Below are 21345 nucleotides of genomic sequence, written 5' to 3' on the forward strand. Positions count from 1 at the left end.
GCTCTGGGGTCACCCACCCCACACTGCAGCACCCAGAGGTCTAGTTCTGGGACTTCATTCTGATCCTGTGGGTGCCACCACTGCCGGGAACTGGAAGGGTTGGGAGGGGCAGGTGCTGAGAGAGCAGGAGTGGTAGGAATTGAAATGCAAGATTCCAGACACAGCTCCTGGGCTGTCAGGTCTTTGTCCTGCCAGTACCTGCTGTGACTCTGGTTGAGTGGCTTAGCTCTTGGGGAGACCCAGTTCCCTGGCCTTGGGGTACAATGAGAGGCTTTTCTTCCCTGGCTGCATATGGAACATTCTGCCCAAATACTGAGATGCTAGAGTGAAACTAGGCAGCCTGTGACACAGCGGTGCTCCCCGCTGTGGTGGGAAGGGCCGGGATAGACCTGAGGAAAGTGATGCTATAGGAGGGGCTTGTCACTGGCAATGTGACAGCAGGAGTGGCTGCGTCTTGTACGTGACAATATGCGGCCAGCTCTCCGCGGGTGGGCAGGGCCAGGCAGGCTGCTGGCTTCTCGCCAAACTCACCTACCCCCCACGCTCAGCCCACAGCTGGCAGGAAGAGCAGTTTGCCTTCTGGAATCTGGATGTGCACAATTGAAAAACGCGGAAAAGACATTTATTACTGAGCTATAAATTAGAGGTGGGGGGCAGGGTGGGGTGGGAGGAGCCCAGCGGTCACGTCTGAGGCCTCTGCTCTTTCTCTCTGTCCTGGGCCTGGATTCTGAGCTCTTCCTCAAGGCGCTCCTTCGCTCGGACCACCTGGGAAGGGAGTTACAAACAGCTAGGCAAGGTGACCTGCGCAGGACAGCCTCTTCCCTTCCCATGTCCAGTTCCAGCTCTGAGTCCCTGGAGAGCTGTGGGCAGGTCTAACGCCTGGGGTAGAAGGGGTGGCCTGGGGGCCTGCTCTCCAGGGAGACAAAGCCCAGGTCACACTTGGACTGAAATCTGGGAGCTGAGAGCTGCTTCTAGCAATCCACCAGCTAGTGGTCCTGTTTCCTCAAAGCCATGGCTGCTGGGAGGGCCTCTGTCCAGGGTGACGCAGGGCCCAGGCTGACAGCCCGACAGCTAAGGCAGCCAGAAGGAGTGGCAGTTTAGGGGGACCTCCCTAAATTGGGGGACCAGGGAAAGGCCCGCACACCTTTCTACCTGCCAAGCTCTGAACTAGCGGGAAAGTGGCCTGCCCCACTCCCAGCACCAAAGACCACTCACCTTTGACTGCAGGTAGAAGGAGCCGCCCACAGATTTATCATTCACCTTGAACAGATGTTCGTAGTTCTGCAGAGGAGGGGAGACGGTGAGAGGTGTGTAGTCTCTGGGTTACAAAGGCAGGGGAAGCTAGGAGATGACAAAGGAAAGCAAAAGGGCTCAACCCCTCTGCCCTACATGCCTGAAAAGCAACACAGGAAGCTATCGCAATTGCTAAGGGGCAGTGAGGTGAACAGGTATCCACGGAGGGAGGGGCTCAGCTGCTACCACCAACCGCTCTATGCCTCTGCCACTGCCTGCCTTGGGCCTAAAAAGTAACAAGGGACAATGTTCCTACCAGTCGGAGTCCTAGCTGGTTGCGGCCAGAGCCTCCACCCCTGCCCCGACCTGCTGGCCTCCCCCCACGCCCCCTCCCACTTCTGGTCTGCTTGTCTCAGCACCAGCCTGGTGGCCTCACCTTCTGGATCTCCTCAGGGCTCAGCTTGGAGACATTGAGAATCTGCTGTGCCTCCTGGAGGCTGAGGCCAGAGAGGTTGGAGGCGGCTGCAGACTGGTGTCCAGCGCGTCCCCGGGCGTCAGCTGCTGCCCGGCTGGCTGTGTGGACACGTGAATTAGTGCTTAGCCGCAGCAGCCCAGAGCTCTCTTGGGCCGTCCATGTGGGTGGCTCACCCCTGCCAGGTGGCATGGGAGAAAAGACATGCAGGGACAGAGGTGGCTAGAGGTCATCTCTTCTCCAGGAGTGGTTTCTTTTTTGGGGGGGGGGCGGGGGCTAGTGAAGCAAGGACAGATTTGCCCCACTGGAAGGCAGGGTCTGGTCACCAATCCTGTAGTCCTGTCTCCAGCCTGGACCACGAGATGTCCTTGTCCCTCTTCTCCCACCCACCCACTCATCTGGGCACATAGCCAAGATGGGAAGCTTCAGGCTACTGAGGGAGGCAGAGGAAAGCTGTGGATAGTGGGGACAGCAATAGTTCTGTCAAGACCCAGCTGCCCCCTGGTTACCTAGGCCACCAAAGCAGGCTGCCTCAGGTGACCTCTCTCCTTTCAGTGACCCTAGACTCAGAAGCCAGTACACTTTTTCTTAAAGGGTCACAGACTAAATATTTTAGGCTTTCAGGCCAATTAGTCTGTGCGGTAATTACTAGACTCTGCCTTGAAAGCAGCCAGAGGGTGTGGCTATGTTCCAATAAAACTTTATCTACAAAAACAAATGGCCAGGTGGGCCAGTTTGCCAACTCCTGCCTGGATGGTCACGTCAACCCCCCCACCACTCCCACCTCACCATGGGAAGTGTCCCAGGCCACCCAAGCTGCCAGAACTCCAGCCCCCAGACAGTCCCTATATTCACAACTAGCCCCGTGTGAGGGACCCATAGCTATGGGGAAAATGTGACCTGGGCAGGAGCTCCCAGCTGAGGGGGAGACGGGCAGAGCTTACCTGCAAACTCCTGCCGCAGGGCCCGGGCGAAGGCCCTGCCCACCACCTGTGCCCCCATCACAATGATCTGGGCCAGGTACTTGGCCTGTGGGTAAAGCAGGCAGCTGGTTAGCAGGCTGTATTCTCAGGGCCCCCAGAGATGGGACCCTGGAAACGGCTGCTGAGATGTAAGGCCTCCGGAGAACTGATGTAATGAAGTACAGAGCAGCAGCCACAGGCCACTTCCTCCAAAGTAACTCTAAAGAAAAGCTGCTTTGGGGGGGCTTCAGGTGCTCATGGAACAGCAGGTTAGGGTCATCCTGCCAGAGTTCCCAGAGGCAGATGGGAGCCAAGGCAAAGTGGCTACAGGGCATAGAGGTCACTGGCCTCAGGAATCATTCCATGGCCCGAGAGCCAGAACCAAGGGCTGGCTCCAGCCTTACCACTCACTTTGCCACCCGAGGCCAACCAGGGCACTTGGTGTGCTTCTCAGATCAGCTGTTGCAACCTTCATTCTACTGGTGGGGAAACAGAGCCATTCTAATTCTCCCAACGCTATTCAAGTGCGTCCCATTCAACACAACAAAATAGCAAAACAGTCTCCACCTTCCAGGAGTGGAAGCCCACGAGATGGATTTTTAGACAAATGCACCAAGGACCAAGTGGTGAGAGAGCGGGATAGGTCACTCGTTCCTCCACCGGCTCACTCACTCACTGACCGACAGGCAGCACTTGGATTACAAAGATATACCAGCCCGGCCTTCCGAGCTCCTGCACCCACTGGCCTAGCAGGGAAATCCTCCACAGCCGCAGTGCGTGGTTCAGGGCACCAGGGAAGCAAGCAGGGAGTCTCATTAACCGTGACCGGAGGTGAGGAGAAGCAATGGAGGGAGACCCAGGAATGAGGTGGAGATGCTGCGAAACGATAGTATTTCTACTAGGCCGGGATTTGCAGGGCGGGTTATGATGGGACTGTTGAGATTTCCTGAGGGAACAGAGGGAGCCAAACCTGGGAGAAAGTATACGGATGTTCCGGGAACAGCCAGGAGCCCAGCTGACCTGTAGTTAAGGGACCAGGCAGGCGGCCGAGATGGGCAAATGTGCAGAGTTAACTGTGGGGGGAGGTCACAGACAGCCAGCACATGTGAAAGTGACCGTGTGTGTGAAATGGTACCAACGTGCGTGTGCAGACCTGGGAGAACGCTCACCGCAGCTCAACACTGCTCGCGGGGCACATCCAAGTGATTTTCCCTTGTTCTTCTTCGTACTTCTCTGTCATGAGATTTCCTATCAGTCAACAAGTATTGACTGAGCTGGGTGCCAGGCACCATGCCAAACACATTCTATTTATTGTGCCATTTAATTCCAACAACTCAAGACACAGGCACAGAGGGGTTTAGTGACCAGCCTGGAGACACACAGCTAGTGCTCAGGGAAAAGCGGGCAGGGAGCTCAAAGCCAGTGCAGTGCTGGCAGCCCTGGCATCCCGAGGCTGCCCACCTCACACAGGATCCTGGGCTTTGCAGGGAGGGCGACAGAGCAACATGTCAAGAAGCAAAGACTCAACCCAGAGGCCAGAGAAGGGCTTGTTCAGATTCCAGTGGAATCCAGACCCCAGAACTGGTCTTGTTTGGCCTCCAACGAACCTGCCCTTCACTAATGGATGGGGCAGGACATGATTCTGGGCTATTAGCGGGAATTAATAAATGAAAGAGGGTTTGGATTTCACAAGGGGGTGGAAATTTCATAAGCCCCACATTTCACACCAGAAAGCAAAGCTCAGTGAAGACTCCTGTGATCAAACGGAGGGGCAGGGCTGCAGCCAGCTGCCTTGCAGGTGAAAAGACAAATAATGGAAACGCTGCTGATTGGGAAGCCTCACCTGACCCCTCCACGCCACCTAAAGCCACTCTCAAGTGGGACAGGAGGCTCTGCGATGGATTACTGGTGCTGTCTGAGCGACAAAGGCTGACAGACCACACTACGTGAGCCCACAGGGTTTCCTTAACCTGGCACACCTTCAGGCCTCAGACCACACTTCCTCTGCCGCGACCTCGTACTCAGCAGTTTACTTCTCTGCCTAGGGTGGTGACTGTTGCTAAACAATGAGGTGACTGTAGTTAAGAATGAGGCCGTAACCGGGCAGCTCCCCTAACCCTCCCCTGCAGGCTTCAAACCTAAGTGGCATGACGGCCCCATGGTTCCAGCTGCCGGAGCTTCCATGGCTGCAGAGAAGGCTGGGCTGGCCTGCGAAGTGTCAGAGGCCACCCTGGCCCGCCAAGGGAGCTGCCTGGTCGGACGATTGAGGCTACCAAGGCTCCTTCCTGAGAGCGCCATCTCCCAGGGGAGGCACTGTGGTGGTTCACAGGGAAGCTTTGGGATCACTTGTGTGCAAATCCCAGCTGTGTGCCCTGGACCAGTTCTCTATCGCCAAGCCTCAGTTTCCTTACCAACAATGAGGCTTCCTCAACAACCAAGATGGCGCAGTAGGTAAACCTGTTTACCTTCTCTCACAACCACATCAAAATTATAACTAATCTACAAAACACCCATTATTGAGAATCACCTAAAATCAAGATGAACTGAAGCCTTTCAACTAAGGGCTTGTAGAAGAAGCCACCTCGACTGGTAGGAAGGTCAGAGACGTGGAACGGGCTCGTCCCACACCGATGTGTGACTATTAAAGATCGGGAGAGCTATTTAAAGGGGAAGAGATTAAGAAGAACAAATTGGATGTTATACAGTAGTCATGGGGATGTAGGGTACAGCATAAGGAATATAGTCAGTAATATTGTAATAACTATGTACGGTGCCAGATAGGTACTAGATCTGTCAGGGTGACAGATGGGAATGCGGTTGGGGGCAGGGTGAAAAAGGCGAAGGCATTAAGAAACATAAATTGATAATTAATACAGTATGGGGAATATAATCAACAGTGTTGTAAAGCTCATGTAAGGTGCCAGATGGGCACTGGACTTATCAGGGGGATCACGTCACCGACTGTAGATGCCGGACCAATGTGCTAAACACCTGAAGCTGAAGTAGAACAATATTGAATATATAGGTAGATATAGTCACGGGATGTGGAGTACAGCATAGGGAAGATAGTGGATGGTACTGTAACAGCTATATAAGAGGTCAGACGGGTAGTAGCTTGGGGGGTGGGTTATCACTTTATGAGGTTTTAAATGTCTAACTAGTACGTTGCTTTGTACACCTGAAACTAATTTAAAAACAGTTAAAAACAAAAAACAAAAAAAGCAATGGGGCTTCCATGGGGATTAAATGAGGTAATGTTTGTAAAGTGCCTGGTACAGAGCCTGATAACACAGTAGGTACCCAAGTTGTTGGTTTCCATTTATTACTATTCTTTGTTTCACAAAACTTGACAATGGCCAGGCACTATGGAGTAACAAAGCTTCTCCCAATACTCATTTGACAGAGTCTCTGATTTCCCAGGGGAGAAGGATGCAAAAAGCTGGCCACATTCCCAGGGAGCTGGGAAGCAGTGCGAAAGAGTGGGAATGCTGCTTTCGAACTGGGCTGATATAACCTGGAATTCCAGGTTTGCTTCTTGTGAGCTGTGTGACCCTGGCAGATTACTCAAGCTCTCTGAACCTTAGTTTTCTTATTTACAAAATGGGGAGAATACTACCTTCTTCACAGGAGGGCTGTGAAGCTCTCAGGAGTCAACGCATGGTAAGACCAAGTGGACAGACAGACAATGGCAGGTCCAGAGCAGCTCAAGAGCTGCCTTTCCTTCAGCACCAGATCCTACTTGGTATTGAATAGTCTAGAGATCAAGGGTGCAGCCAAGCCTCTCATCCACCTGTTCAATACCCAGATGCCCACTGAGCACCAGCTGTGGGTCAACTATGTTCAGAGCTGTGGATTCACGGGGTGCAGAGCTCTGCCACCTGCAGCTACCACAGGGGATGAAGACAACCACCAGCCGAGGTCTCCCCCAGAAAGCCCTTAAACATCCTATAGTCCATGGACTGACACTTGGGCCTGAAGAGCCTGGGCCAGAGCAACTGGCTGACACAGCGTTCAAGTTCAGGCCAAGCTGACAGTCAAAGAGCAGAGGTCAGAGGCACAGGACTCCAAGCCTGGAAGCCACTGTGGATGGCACACATGCTTTCTCATCCAGGGAGCAACGTGGCCCAATGCAGGACCAAGGCCTGCAGCTGGGGCAAAGGACCACAGGGAGCGTGAAAGGTTGCAGAGTATTCAGGAATGTGGTTTATCCCACCTTGAGAGCATCAAGGGAGCCTGACATTCAGACAGACGGAAGTGCAATGCTTCCTTCAAGGCACAGTTCCAGGCCCTCAGTTTGGTGGACAGAGACAGCCACTGAGATTCACCCACTTCTCAAGGACACACTGAGCAAGGAAGGCGGCTCTGTTCACGCAGGGCCCCTGCAAACAGCTGCTAGTATCACAACTAGGCAGGAGGGAGGTCAGGACCACAAGTGTCATATTTGCCATGGTATGTGTGGGCCCAGCCTGTGGTTGGTGCAGCAGGTGCCCGATAAATATCTGAATGAATGTGACACTTAACCAAGTTGCCATCGGCTCTGCTGTGGCCAAACTAAAGTGTAATCATCTCTAGGCCCCCAGACAGGGTTTCCAAATGTCTTCCACTCTGTCTGCTGAAGGAGGGGTCTAGTCATACCTGACAATACAATTCTCCACCACCACCGCCTGCAAAATTCAGTCCCCAGCTGTCTGGCTACAAATGGCTTCTCTGGTTTCTTCTCCTCTCACCTCTATCTACTCCTGGATCAGCTCGCTTACTTCTTTACCCGATATCTCTACAGCTCTGAACTCAAACACCACACTAATCACTCTTCTGAAGTACACAATTCAGTGCTTTCTAGGATACTTACAGAACTGTGCAAACATCACCACTAGTTCCAGAACATTTTCATCATCTCCCCCCAAAACTCCATACCCATTAACCTTGAATATCCTTCCTCCTCGTCGATATTCTGTCAAAACCAACATCCTTCAAGACTTAGTTCACTGCCCCTGCCCCCCAGGGAAACCTTCCCAGGTTCTTCCCATAGCACTGTCTTTTCTTCTTAATATACCGTCATACTGTCTTAACTTACAGAGCAGCCTGCCTTCTCCTTTAGAATATAAACTTCCCCAGAGCCACAGTTTACTCAGCCTTTAAGGGGAACTCGGAGTTACATGCGAGAATGCGTGTGAAGGACCCAGTTCAGAGAGGCTCATCGAAGGACCTGCAAAAATGGCAGTGATTATCACCAGGCAGGAATAATGTGGAGGGAAACGTGGAGGCTCGCAGCACAGAAGCTGGGCTTGAAACCAGCCTCTGACACTTGTAGGACAAGTGACCCCGGAGGGGTCAAACTCTCAGAACTTCAGGTTCATTATCTGTAAAATGGGGACAGTGAGAGCACCGACTTCATAAGAATTAAATGAGACTCCACATAAAGCCTCGGTTCAGGGAATGGCACTAGCAAATCTTACGTTATCTTTATCATTGCGAGTTAAGAAATGACTCCCCAAAACGTGCGTCAATCACTTGGGGAACTTATATATACAGAAACTCCGGGAGGTAGAGCTCAGGACCGTGCATTCTTAAAGGGTCCCCAGGTGGCCCAGGTGTGTGGACCGGCTCTAGGTGCCAAAAGTACCGCAGAAACGCTCAGTTTTGGGTGTCGTGGGGCCTGGTTCAAGACCCAGCCAGTTCTGCCATTCTCGGAGCCCGTTTCGCCAGCTTTCAAATGGCGACAATAGGGCGACACCATCAACTAGCTCCGGGACGGAGCAGGGGCTCGGGGGCTGGGCTGGCCTCCACGTCTGGCTGATCGCACATGGGCGCGCACACGGCGACCGCATCTGCTGGGTATCTTCTAGCCGGCCAGGCTCGCCATGCCTGCCAGCCCGTCGGCTCTCCCAGGCCCCGAGATCGCCAGCGTCTGCCTACGTCCCTCCGAGTGAGACGCCCCCGGCCCCGCTTCCCGCCGGGCACGCAGGGAACATGCGGCGCCCGCAGTCCGGCCGGAGCTCGCCGCCCCTGCTCCAACCCCGAAACGGCCTCCCCTTCCTCCAGCAGCACCGACTCAGGCCTCACCATGACTGCTGCTCTGCCTTGGGGGGCGCGAGCTCCAGCTTCCTGGTCCGGCGGCCCCGGCTCAAGGGCGGCCGGCGGGTCAAAGGTGAACCGAGGCTACGAAGAGCGCGTGTGCAACACCGCGCCGGGCATGCGCAAAGCCTCGTTGGAGGGGCGGGACGTCTTTGGTGACGTAGGCGGCATGGGCGGAGTTAGGGCGGGTCCTGCGTCTGGCTCCCGCTCGGCTGCTAACCCCTGGCGGATGATGGACAGTCCCAGGACCCTCTGTGGCCCTCGCGCTTAACCTGGTGCGCTAGGAGCAGCAGAGTAGTTCGTTCAGATGTGGCGCAATTTCTTCCTTTGATTTTGCCAAAATATGTGGAACTAAACGATATGCAATAAACCTACAACACCTCACCAACATAATAAGTAGAAGGATGTCAAATTCTCACAAATGTTTAAGAAAATAGAAAACTTCAAGGGCTTCATTTCAGGTTCCTTCTACCGGGACCGAGGGCCCATTCCCTTCCCTCCCTCCTCCATCAAGTTCTTGCTCAAACGTAACCTCAGTGAGGCCCACCCTGACCCCTACCAGCGCTGCAACTTGCCCTCCATACTTAATGTTTTTTATATAATGGCTTTATTGAGATATAATTCACACATCGTACAATTCATACTTTCGAAGTGTACAAGTCAGTGCTTTTCAGGATTAAGAGTTGTGCAACCATCACTAGTTCCGGAATATTTTTATCACCCCTCAAAAAAGCTCTCTACCCATTAGCGGTCACTGCCCGTTTCCTGCTACCCCTGGCGACCATTAATCTGCATTCTGTCTCTATGGATTTTTCTATGGAAGTTTGAAAACTCTATGGAAGTTTCATGCAAATGGAATCATATTATATGTGGCCTTTTGTGTCTGGCTTAAACCTCCATTCTTAATCATCCCTTCTATTTTTTCCCCCAAAGTTCTTATTTCCTTCTACTTTCCTTCTACTTATTTCCTTTGAAGTACAATACGTACTTCAAAAAGTGCGTCTTGTATCGTACTTTTATTTTTTTGTTTATTGTTTATAATCTGTTCTCTCCCACTAGAATGTGGATTCCTGATGGATTCCTTTTATCTCTTTTCTCCATTCTTGGATGTCAGCACATGGAAGGCACTCACCAAATGTTTGTTGAATGAATGAAAGTTACGATGCGTTGTGCTATGTTCTGGACCACTGTCCTTTCCTTTCCTCTAACTCTCCAAATTCTTTCTTCCCTCAGCGCGCAGGCTGTCCTCTCCTTCGTCTGAAGCAGTCTCAGGCCTCTCTCCGTGGCTTCTCGGCTTTCAGATCTCAGCTCTCAGCTGAAATGCTCCCCTTCTCAGACCCTGAACATTGCTTCCCCCTGCATCCCAGTTGCTTCCTTCCACATAATTTATCTTGTTTACAGATCTCTCCACACTATTTGCTTACTTACACAAGGTCTGCTGCATAATAAGACTATAATAAGCACCTTGAGAGGCCTTGTCTCTCCTGTTCATTACAGTATCTACCACCCAGAGCACTTCTGGGTACCTATGTGTTGGATGAATGAATGAACTCCAAGGAGCATGCAGCTGAAAAGGCCTCAGAAACAAAGCAGAACCTGGGACCAGGGTGAACCCAGGGCCGAACCACCCTCACTTATACTTCTGTCCCCTTCCACGCCCAGCCATCCCAGAGACCACAGCAATACAAGAGGTGGCCAGCTTAGAAAACTTTAATTGCTGAAAATATCACAGGCATGTGCAAGCCAGTCCCTGCAGGGCTCACCGCCCCTTCATCGGGCCATCAGCCTGTGATGTCCCCTTCTCCTGGCTTCATGCCTGGGGAGCAGAATGACTGGTCCCAGGCCCCTGAGGCTGGTGCTGCTCCAAACAGCCTGGCAGGGGGCCAGCCCCCAGGCCGTTGACCGGTATTGGGGCAGCAGGCAAGATGAGGTGGCATGTGATAACTGAAGGTGCTGGGCAAAGGCAGCCCACGCTGGGACCAGCCCAGGCCAGAGTAAGGAGCCAGGGACCCAGGGCCTGCCCAGGGCCATGCTACTGACCCTCCACCCTTATCCCATCCCATGCCCCTGGCTCCACATGCTAGCAGGCAGCGGAGGAGAAGCAGGTGGTTCCAGAGAAAGCAGAGGTGCAGACAGTCCACGAGTGTTGCAGCAGGGCTCACAGGGCATGGAAGCGCCCAAAGCCAAAAGGAAGCCAGAGCATCTTGGATGAGGTGTGTCAGGGCCAAGAGGTGCCTTCCAGTTTGAGGGAGGATATGAGGTGTGCAGGGGCACTAGGTGGTTCGAGAAGGTGGCAGCGGCAGGTAAAGCCAGAGGTGGCTGGTGGGCAGGCTAGTCCTGGGGAGATAAACCAAGAAATGGGAGGGAGTTGAGAGGAGATGGGAAGGGAGATGGCTGCAGGGAGGAGTAGGGGAGGGATGGGATGCTGGGCGGCCCACTCATCCACTCACCCACTCGTCTTCGTCCACACCTTCGAAGGAGTCCTGGGGGAGCGGGTCCTCCCGGTTCCCCAGCTTTGCCACCATGGCATTCAGCAGCTGGGAGAGTGGACACGACAAGAGATGGGAAGGGAATAGGACCTCTGACCCCAAGAACATCAGATCCCAGTTTGAATCCCATCAAGGTTGTGAAAGAGCCATTTTCATTAGAGCCCTGACAAAGTTGACGGTTTTCATTGAAAAACACACCTCTACAGAGACGAGGGAGCCAGAGACAGACCGACTGTGACACGCAGCACTGAAATCACAGTGCAGCTGTCTCCGCACATTGCCTCAGACGCTCAAGTGTGCACCAGGGTCCCAAATGCACTTGGGTCCAAAGCCTCTGGCTCTGGTGGGGGTGGGCCAGGCCAGGGTGGGGCCTCGCTCTGCCCTTCCCTGGCTCCCAAGCCCCGAGCCCATGGGTGGCAGCAGTCAGCGTCAGGGCTCTGGAAGGTCTCTCCATCAAGTTCTCCAACTGAGAGGGATGAGACACTGGCTCCTGTCCCAATCTGGGTCAGACTAGAGAAGTGAAGGGCAACCACATCTAAGGGGATCCCATGCCCACCCCACAGCCAGCCCTCTTTCATGCCTACCTCTTCCTTCTTTTGTTGGTCTGACTTCTCTTCCAGGTAGAGTGCTGAGGATGGGGCCCGCCGGGCAGGGACTTCACGGGGGGCCTGGCTCACTGGGGCAGGGCAGAGACAAGCCTCAAGCATCAGAGTCCCCTCCCTGGAGGCTCCTTGCCCAACCCTTTGAAACCGGCCACCTAGGGGATTCCACGGCAGAGACCTTATAGGTGGTATTAATAACTAGTCAACCTTCTGCTCACAAGGCCTGCCCTGGTCACCAGGCTGTGTGCATGAGTAAGTACATGAGTGCGTGAGCGTGCGCAGGCGTGAGTTGGGGTTGGGGACTTGTGATGGAAACACAGACCCTGGGCCCTATGCTCTAGTGGCTCAGAGATTGAGCCTGGAGACGCAGCCACCCCGTCTTTGAGAGTGCCAGAGGTTTCAGCATCTCATCTGACTTGGGCCTTCTGCCCTTTTCTCTAACCCCCACCCACCCCTGCTTCCTACCCTTCCCCTGTCCCTCATCCTACCTGGGGTCATGCCAGGGGGCTGGAGGCTAAGAAGCCGGGGCTGCCCATCTGCCCCTCCCAGCCAGGCCCTGGCACTGAGCACTGGCTCCCAGCTCACGGCCGTGTCTGGGAACACATCATCCTGGAAGAACTCTTTCTGCAGGGAGGGAGAAGGAACTGCCCTGAGGCACTGACCAGAAGCCCAGGGCACACTGGCATCCATTGGGGGGGGCATGGCAAGATCCAGGCCCCAGTGTGGATTTCCATGAGTTTTAGAATCTCAGCAGAGTAAGGGGACAGGTACCCCAAAGAGCAGTGAACGGGGTGGTTTTGGCACAGGTTCAATCAGACCCCAAAGCCCCTAACAGAGGCTGGATGTTGGCGTGCTAGGCCCACAACCTCACCTTGACTCGGGGCAAACGGAAAGCGACAGGTTCCAGGGAGCTCTGGCGAAGCCGCAGGCAGCGGGCAAACTCCACTTCACGCACGTCACACTCTGTCTTAGGCAGGAGGACGAAGCCCTGAGGGGGCAGGGGAGTTGTGTTGGGGTAGGAGCCCAGAGCTCACAGCTGGGCACCTGGGCCCTCATGGTGCCAGCACCCTTCAATTAGGACCAGCAAGACCAAAGCCCATCCCTGGACAGCGGTGTGCTGGGGCATGTTTAACAACTGGCCCTCCGGAGGAAAAACACCGATTTGTAGTATTTGCCTGTGGTGTAAAAACTGCGACCACGGCTGCTTTCACTGACTTGTTGCGTGCAGACGTGGGAAGTGATGTACATAGCATGCTATCAGGTATTTCTACCCGACAGATCGACAGATGTAAATAACCTCGATGGCATGAATGATACTGTGTTTCCCCGAAAATAAGACCGAGCCGGACAATCGCTCTACTGCGTCTTTTAGAGCAAAACTCAATATAAGACCCGGTCTTATTTTACTATAATATAAGACTGGGTCAATGATGATAGGATAGGATAGGATAGGATAGGATACTGGGTCTTATATTAATTTTTGCTCCAAAAGACGCATTAGAGCTGATTGTCGGGCTAGGTTCTTATTTTCGGGGAAACACGGTAGTAAAACTGGGTAAAATAATTAGGAAATGATAAATTGAGTATTTATTGCCTCAGTTTTTAATATCATTTATTTGCAGGTTCATATAACTTAACCTTACATAATTTGACTTCTAATAATGGTTGAGTTGAACAACCAGCTCCAGGGAGCTGCCGGGCACACCCAGCCTAGTGACCCACTGACCCTACAGGCCCCTGCATTTCCCCATATGGCCACAAGAGGGCGGGGAAGCCCTGTGGTCCCACCTAGAGAAGGAGAATAAGGAGTAAAAAGGCTCACCTTGTGGGGGTCCGATGATGTGAAGCTATTGCATTCCAGGAAGAAAGGGGCCTCGGGGAGCAGCTCATACAGGAAGACACGGGTATCGCCCTGGAGGGGGTGGATGGGTGGCGAGTGAGGCGGCCAGCTAAAGCTGCCTTCCCCCAGCCCTCTCTCACCTGCCCGCCACCCAGACCTGTACACCCCAACAGCCGAGCACACCTTGCCTGTCAGTAGCACCAGGCCAGTATCCGGGTCGTAGCTGGGCAGCAGGGTAGAAGGAGCCACGTCCAGCCCCAGCACTGCCAAGGGGCCACTGGCCAGGGCCTTGGACGAGTACAGAAGTAGCTGGCGCTCACTTCGGCTGCAAGGGGGTCAGGGGGACAGAAATAAGTCTGTAGAGCTAGAGGGGCCTGGGGCAGGGCAAGGACTCTAGCAAGGATGCTGGTCTTGTTGTCACGCTGGGGGCCTGAGGGCTTCAGGGCCAGAGGACAGGCCTCTGCCCATCCCCTTTTCTGGTCCAGCTCTGAGAACCACAGACCTGGCCTAACGCAGCAGCGTCCTAACCTGCTGCACTGCCTCGGCCCCTCCTACCTGACTACTGCCCACACTCCAACCTTCCAGCAACTGTCCCGTGGCCGCTGTGGCCCACTAAGTCTGGACTTTTCTCCCCATGATCTGCTGCTTCCTGCCCTCTGCTTTAGCCAGTCTGGTCACCTTCCTGGCTTTTCCACCCACACTTCATGCCCTCTGATTACTAGGCCTTTCATGACCCAGTTCAGATGACACCTCCATTAGGAGGCCCTCTCTGATCCCTCCTCCAAAGTGCCACAAGTCTAATCCTTAGGTCTCTCCTGGAGGCTTGCTTCTGTGTTTCACGCGCTTCACCTGGTCCCCATCAGGCATGAGCTCCTGGCAACGGGCCCGCCTCTCATCTCTCTGGGCCCCCAGGTGACTTATTCTCCCTCCTCACCTCCCTCCCTCCCATTCGTCCACCCATCCGCCTACCCATCCATCCATCCATCCAGTAAGTGAGGGGCAGGGACAGCTTCAGCATGCCTGACAGCTGTATGTCTGGGGAAGGGGGACACAGGTGGCTCTTGAAGTCTGGGGATGGGAATGGTGGTCCCTGAGTCCTCACCTGTCAAAGCCAGACACCAGCAGACAGTGACCACCACACACCCAGACAATGCGGGCTCCACGGGCCCCCTCAGGTCCTAGGCCTTCCTGTTGGGACACAGCACATGAGGCCCAGCCAGGCCCCCGACTGGGTCTGAGGGCTGAGCCCAGCCCATCTTGCTCACCTGAAGGGGCTTAGGGTCACTCCGGGGCTCGTAGACCCGCAAGCGTCCATCCTTGCAGACAGTGGCCAACTGCTGCCCGTTGGGACTCCAGGCCAGGCCAAAGATCTGGGGACAGGTGGGGAGGTAAGAGGCGGCCTGTCGCCCTGTGGCTGGGCACCTGCCCCCTTAGCTGTTCTACCTGGTCCCCGTGGCCCTGCAGCCTCAGCCGCTCGACTCCAGCCTGAAGGTCCCAGACCCGAATGGTAAGGTCGTAGGAAGAAGAGGCCAGCACATCGGCTGCCAGCGGGTGGAAGCGCAGAGAATAGATCTTCTCTGTGTGGCCTGGGGGCGAGGCAGCGGGTGACGCTGAGCCCCTCAGGAGCCACTGGCCACCCCAGGGCCCCCACCAGGGTCCACCTGACCTGTGAGCACAGCCTCGGGTGTCGTGAGCACCTCCTCCAGGCCCTCGGGGGGCACCCGCCACAGTCGGATTCTGGCATCCTCACCGGCTGCAGAGAGCGCAGGCTCATCACTGCTGGGCCCGATTCCCAGGCTCTCCCTGCTTCTATTCAGGACTCAGGACCCTCCCTCGAGCTCGGCACCCAGCCTCCTTACCCACAGCCAGGCGGTGGGGGTCAAAGGGGTCCCAGGCAAGATCAGTCACGGCTGTCCCATTCTGCAGCGTGGGCAGCGCTGTGTCAGGTAGGCGGCCGGGCTTCTGCAGCTGTGGGAAGTGTCCCCACCCCAAGGCCCATCTGTAACAGGCAGGACTGCAGGGCAAGTAGCATGCCTGGGCCCCCCACCGTCTGTATACTGGGTGGCCCAAGCTCTCTGCCTCAGCCACCTCGTGCTCTGAGCCCTAAGTGCCAACTGTGAGGCCCCAAAAAGTGAGATGGGGGGTAGCGTGGAGTGGTGCAAAGAGCTCAGGCTTGGGACTCAGGCAGTCTGGCTTTGAATCCCCAGCTCCATCACTTACACAGCTGTGTGACCCAGCAGGTCACTAAAACTCTCTGTGCCTCACCGCTCTCATCTGTAAAATGAGGATAAGAGTAGCACCCCACATGGGGTAGCTGGGAGGATTAAAGGGGTTGCTGGGCAGGTGTCTGGCACACGGTTTGTGCTCAGAGAATGTGGGTGGGTGTGGATACCCAATGCCCTTAGCATCCTGCAGAAACTTGGGGGACAGCCGTCGTGGGGTGGGGCCCTCACCTCGAGCACAGCCACCTGCCCACCGCTGCTGAGCAGGGGTACAGCCACACGCAGCCGGTTGGCACAGAAGCCGTCGCTCTCCCCGGGCGTGGTGAGGTTGAGCCCCTTGAGGTTGGTGATGTGGCTGTCTCGGTGCAGGACGGTGCCCTGAGCGTGACGGAACTTGGAACTGGGGCCTGGTGTGCGGTAGGGACATGGAGTCGCATGAGGATGCCCTGCCTGCCCTGTGCTGTCCTGCAGGACCCCAGCCCTGAGTCCTGCAGGACTGTGCAGGGCGTGTGCCAGGCCCAGACCTCTGCCGGTCCAGCCAGCACAACTGGCCCAGAATGGCGCCTGGCAATGAAACTTGAGGCGTCTTGGTGGAAGACCAAGGCTCCAGGGCTCCAGGGAACATCCAGTCTGCCTGCCTTTTTCCAGATGAGACTGAGTTCATCCCATAGGACATGTGACTCCACCAGGAGGGGAGGCAGGGCTGGGCAACAGAGGAGATGGCTGCCGAAGGGGTGGAAGGGTGAGCTCCTACTGATGCACTTACCCAGTAGGCTCTGCAGTGACCTCTGGCTGGGGCTGGTGCCGATGCCACTGGTGCTGGAGAGCGAGGGCCCCAGGCTGGAGGGCGTGGAAGGTGAGATCAGCGAGCTGGGAGGGGAAGAGAAGCCCTCCTGGGGGAGAAGCGCCCGGGGTCAGCCACAAGCCCCGGGCATGTTGGCCAAAGCAAGGGGACACTGAGATCATCCCTCTGGGCCCTCCGCCCAGGCTGTGGGACATGGGCTGGGCAAGCAGCCCTGGCTCTGGGACGCATGGAAGGGGCACAATCACAGATGTGATAGGGGCTGGGGGTAACATGGGGGTGGGGTGAACTGCAGACCCTGGGGACAGCAGGTGGCAACTGCTGGCTCCCAGCATTTCTGAGAAGGCAGGCCCAGGGTGGTTAAGATCTGCCAGTATTTCAAGAGAAGTGAGAAATCTAGGTTTTCTGTGAAAGCCTCACTTTCTACTCAGTGTTCCATTTAGAGAACACAGGTTCTTTATTTATGCTTCATGCATTTCTTTGCCTTTTATGCTTGACAGCTAGAAAAAGTTCAAAAGACTATTAGAGTTCCCACTGCGGCGTCGAGAATGGGGCAGCCCTGGCACTCACACTGGGGTCCTCGTCCCCCACAGGCGGCTCCTCAGGCTGGGCCAAGTCAGGGGAGGGCTCCACAGGGGGCACCAGGCAGGAAGTGAAGCTGGGGAGGGGCCGGCGGGCTGGGTTTAGGCTGACCCTCTGCACCTGTGGGGAGAGGCAGAGGTTGAGGGGTGGGCAGGGATGGGGCACACAGGGCAGCTGTTAGTGCACAGCTGGACTGTGGGGCCATGAGTGGGGCTGCTGTCGCGAGGGCTTGCAGGGGCTGGTGAGGCCAACAGTGGCCAGGCAGGCCTTGGCCCTACCTGCTGGTTGCTCCCAGCCCACCAGGCGTGGGGTGCGGAGGCAGGCACACAGCCTGCGGTGTCCGGGAACAGGTCCTCGTGGAACTCCACAGCCTGGTGACAGACAGGCATGGGGGTTGGTGAGGCATGAATCTCCCAGGCCCTGCCAGATCCTCACCCAGGCCCCCCTCACCTTTCGGGGCACATGGTAGCTGATGGGCAGGATAGCTGTGTCACTCAGCTGAAGGACTCGGAGCACCTCGCAGCCCATGACAGCCAGTGCCCTCCGGGGCACAAGGGCAGCTCCCCGCAGCACACTCTCCAGGAGGCACTGGGTCACTGTTGGGGACACCAGCGGAGGAGAGTCAGGGTGAGTGGGGGGGGGGAAGGAGAGAGCAGAAGGGAGCGGCGAGGACGAGGCTTACCTGGGCTTAGAGCCGGCTGTTGGGGGGCCACCTCGTAGCAGTACAGCTGACTCTCACCCTGAAAGGAGCCCAGCCTGAGTGCCCTTGCTGACCACACCTCAGGGTCCTGGGGCAGCCCCAGGTCCAGCACTGTCTCTCCCATTCATCTCCAAGGACCTGAGCCACAGAAGCATGGCAGACATCCACTGGGCACCCCCATGTGCTAGGCACTGAGCTGAGACCTCGGAGACTTTACCTCACCTTTCTCGTCATCAGCATGCATGGCGTGAGTGCTGGAGGTGTACATTCAGTATTTACAGAGTGCCCACTGTGTGCTAACACTGCTCTACTTTCAGCCTGTCCTCATGAAGCTGATGTTCATGGATGAAGACATAGAGGGCCCGACATTTGGAGCCCCTGGAGGAGGAGGGGGCCGCTCAGCCTGGCAGTGGTGGAGCCTGGGCAGTACTATTCTAGCCCCTCCTTGCTGAGGAGGTAGCATCCTGCATTCCCCACTCTCCCAGCTGGCTGTTTAGGACAAAGGGCAGGCTCGGGCCTGGTAAGTGAAGACACCATTCCCAGGGGGCCGACATGGGTGGGGGCTTCAGCTTCTCACTCACCGTTCCTGCCAGGACCAGGAGCCCGGAGTCCGGGTCCAGCAGAGGCATCAGAGACCTGGGGGAGAGAGGACTGATTGGTGGGTGGGGCCAGCCACCTGTGGGCGAGGGGCAGCAAGAGGTCTGTGAGCCTTATGATCCCAGATAGGGTCTCAGGCCAAGTACCAGTGGCCAGGAGCGACGTGGCCCCTCCAGCTACATCCAGCCTGATCCCCAAAGACCGTCTGCCTCCTCTCCCTGTGCTACCAACACACCACGTACATCTCCACACCAGCCTTTCTTTCCCCAGGTCCTTCCTCTGCTCACCTGCTTCACGCAGGACTCGTGCCAGGCCCTGGGCATGGGAGCCATCCTCTCCTTCTGTACCTTAGCCCCAGTCTGCATACCAGGCAGACCCCACGTACCATGTGACCCTGGTCCCACCTTGGCCAGCCTAGACATCAGGCCAGTATTACTGGGGCAGATGAGGGGGTGCTGGAGCTGGGGGTTCCCTCCATCCCCACCCAGTGCAGTCAAGCGGGTGCTCCAGGTCTGCACTAAGGTTTGGGGGCCACCTCCTCAGTCACTCCAGGCTCCTGGGGCCTTGATGACATCCTAGAGACTCAGAGCACCCTCTCTGCTCCCCAGCACTGACCTTGAGCCCCTGTGCCCAAGCCTGAGCCAGGGGCTGGAGCAGGGCCTCCCTTTCTGCCCAGCTTCCCTGCCTGCCTGTTTTCAGTGCCCCTTCCCAAGGCGAGGCCTGGGGCGGGTCAGTGGCCAGGAACGTGGAAGGCATGCTCTGTGCCCATCTCATCTTGGCCAATGGTCTCTTGCGGCTCAGGGGTTTATAATGCCCCTCCCCAGGCCCTGTGGAGGCCCCTTTGCAGCCCGCCACCCTGTGAGCACTGCCTTCCAGCCCGGGATCTCAGGGGGAGGGGGCCCAGGAGAACTCTGATAGGTGCCTTCATCCATTTATTTCTTGTTCCTGGTCTTGGTCTCAGATTCCTGGGGACCTGCGGGCCTGGACCCCCAGCTCGACACTTGTCCCCACACAGAACACTGGCCCCACACTATAGTCCCAGTGGTCAAAGGTGGCCCAGCTGTGGCAGCTGCCTCTATTCCTCACCCAGGCAACAAAGAGCCCAGCCCCCTCCTTCCTTGTCCATCTACCCCCCCTGGCCAGCTGCCCACCTCCACCCACCCTGCTGGGAGCCACAGAGTGGGTGAGGCCCCGGGTGTCTCCACAGCTTCCTGAAGGCCCTGGGCTGGTCACCTGTGAGTAACACAGCCTCTAATTACCTCAGGTCAGGCAGGGTGACAACTGCCTTTCTTGACCTGGTCTGACCACTGCCTGCTTTGAGGGAGGGGGATGGTTGGAAGGACACAGTGGGTGTGTGGCCTGGGGTGCTCCCCCCACACTGACGCTGGCTCCAGAGGGGCCAAAGGTCTCCTCAGCAGCTCTAACATGGCTTTCACTCATTCATTCTCAATCATTCATTCTTTTGGCAATCTGGTCTGTGCCCAGCCCTCGACTTGCCTGCAGGTCTAAATCTGCAACAGACCCTACTTCTGACCTCAAGAAGCTCCCAACCTGGTGTGAGAGGCAGACACAGTCCCACAGATAAACACGTGCAGGGAAAGTTCTCTGAGGATCCACGGCAGGGGGCAGAGCGGCCTAACTTTGGCTGGCCTTAGGAGAGGGGATACTCCCTATGACCCAATGGTTAAGGAGAATCAACCATGTCCGAGGGAGAGAGTGCGGGGCAGAAAGAGCAGCATACACCGGCCTGTTTGAGGAACAAGGAGAACATGTGGCTGGTGGCCTGGGCAGTGAGGGCGAGGGCTAAGGCTCATCATGGAGAGGGCAGAGGCAAGACAGGCCAGGGTCTGGTGCATCAGATGGGAGTTCTGCCTCCCTCCATCGGACAAGCAACGGAAAGCTGATGGGACTTCATGAGGAAGAGAGACGAGATCAGACGTGTGCTGAGCAGAGGTCACCATGTGGAGATAGGCTCAGGACAGAGTCTAACGGCAAGTTGGCTGGGGGACTCCTGTTGCCCCATGGCTGCCTTGGTGGAACTGGGGACTGGGGCTGTGGGTCCCACCGTGTCTTAAACCAGCCTTAAGAGGTTTGACCTGGCCTCCCTCGTCCCCGCCCCATCAGCCGCAGCTAGCTGGCCACTGACTCAGGTGCTGCTGCGGATGCGGGGCAGGAAGTCATAGAGGGCAGGGCTGGCTCCTCCGACAGGTCAGGCCAGTCTTCCTTGCCTCAGGCGGAGCCATCTGGGCAGCTTGGCTAGGTGGGGAGCACCTGCCCACCACAGCACGGGCCAGGAAATGGGGTCATGGCACCCAGCCTCAAGGGTTGGCCAACAGCTAGCACGAGCCTGACCCTAGGCTTTATAAAGAAAGCTAAGCCAGATCTGGGTCTGGAATGCAGAATTGAGACCTGGCCTGGCAGAGAGCCAGAAGTGGTGAGAGCTGGCACAGGTTCCTCTCCTGCTCCCATGGCACAGGGGGAGGGCTAACACCTGGGCCTGCCACAGGGAAGGGCTCTGACCTGGGTCCAGGGGTCTGCCCCAGACCCAAATCACAGAAGGTCTAGAGCCCACAGGGACCTAGCCCAGAGCCCAAGGTCCCAGAAGATGCAGGATGCTGGTGGTACAGAGTTGGTCACACGGGGGAGGGGTCACCCCCGATCATCCCATCGGCCCTCCCAATATTCCCGCAATTAGCACAGGAAGTACTGGGGCGTGCCTGTTAGGAAAAGCAGTTTCAAGAGGCCTCCTCTGGTTCTCCCCATCAGCCC

The 21345-nt window shown here is 56.2% G+C and overlaps 2 protein-coding genes across 9 annotated transcripts in view; both read right to left on the reverse strand.

The window, feature by feature from the left end:
• The window catches only part of PAM16 (presequence translocase associated motor 16), a 48814-nt gene extending 39927 nt beyond the window's left edge, over nt 1-8887 (reverse strand). For 7 of the 8 annotated variants that reach the window (XR_004422504.1, XR_004422503.1, XR_004422502.1 and 4 more), the window contains exons 1-4: nt 8731-8887; nt 2650-2734; nt 1670-1806; nt 1216-1281 (exon numbers count right to left, since the gene is read on the reverse strand). Coding sequence is in view for 5 of the 8 variants with exons in the window: in XM_033101289.1 (XP_032957180.1) it covers nt 1216-1281; nt 1670-1806; nt 2650-2734; nt 8731-8733 (291 nt within the window). In the remaining 3 variants the exon portion in view is untranslated. Of the gene's footprint in view, nt 1-606; nt 766-1215; nt 1282-1669; nt 1807-2649; nt 2735-8730 lie in introns of those variants that run through there. The other variant, XM_033101290.1, reaches the window with a different exon arrangement.
• A 1528-nt stretch (nt 8888-10415) lies between these two features.
• The window catches only part of CORO7 (coronin 7), a 56380-nt gene continuing 45450 nt past the window's right edge, over nt 10416-21345 (reverse strand). Inside the window, exons 10-28 of the mRNA XM_033101280.1 lie at nt 18561-18615; nt 17962-18019; nt 17730-17875; nt 17558-17650; nt 17268-17399; nt 16662-16788; nt 16127-16302; nt 15533-15641; nt 15340-15426; nt 15117-15259; nt 14939-15043; nt 14776-14861; nt 13857-13998; nt 13656-13745; nt 12705-12821; nt 12322-12457; nt 11816-11907; nt 11193-11279; nt 10416-11079 (exon numbers count right to left, since the gene is read on the reverse strand). Of these exons, the coding sequence (XP_032957171.1) occupies nt 11074-11079; nt 11193-11279; nt 11816-11907; nt 12322-12457; nt 12705-12821; nt 13656-13745; nt 13857-13998; nt 14776-14861; nt 14939-15043; nt 15117-15259; nt 15340-15426; nt 15533-15641; nt 16127-16302; nt 16662-16788; nt 17268-17399; nt 17558-17650; nt 17730-17875; nt 17962-18019; nt 18561-18615 (1987 nt within the window). The 3' untranslated portion in view covers nt 10416-11073. The remainder of the gene's footprint in view (nt 11080-11192; nt 11280-11815; nt 11908-12321; nt 12458-12704; nt 12822-13655; nt 13746-13856; nt 13999-14775; nt 14862-14938; nt 15044-15116; nt 15260-15339; nt 15427-15532; nt 15642-16126; nt 16303-16661; nt 16789-17267; nt 17400-17557; nt 17651-17729; nt 17876-17961; nt 18020-18560; nt 18616-21345) is intronic.

Source organism: Rhinolophus ferrumequinum (genome assembly GCF_004115265.2).
Source record: "Rhinolophus ferrumequinum isolate MPI-CBG mRhiFer1 chromosome 15 unlocalized genomic scaffold, mRhiFer1_v1.p scaffold_54_arrow_ctg1_1, whole genome shotgun sequence".
Classification (NCBI taxonomy): domain Eukaryota; kingdom Metazoa; phylum Chordata; class Mammalia; order Chiroptera; family Rhinolophidae; genus Rhinolophus; species Rhinolophus ferrumequinum.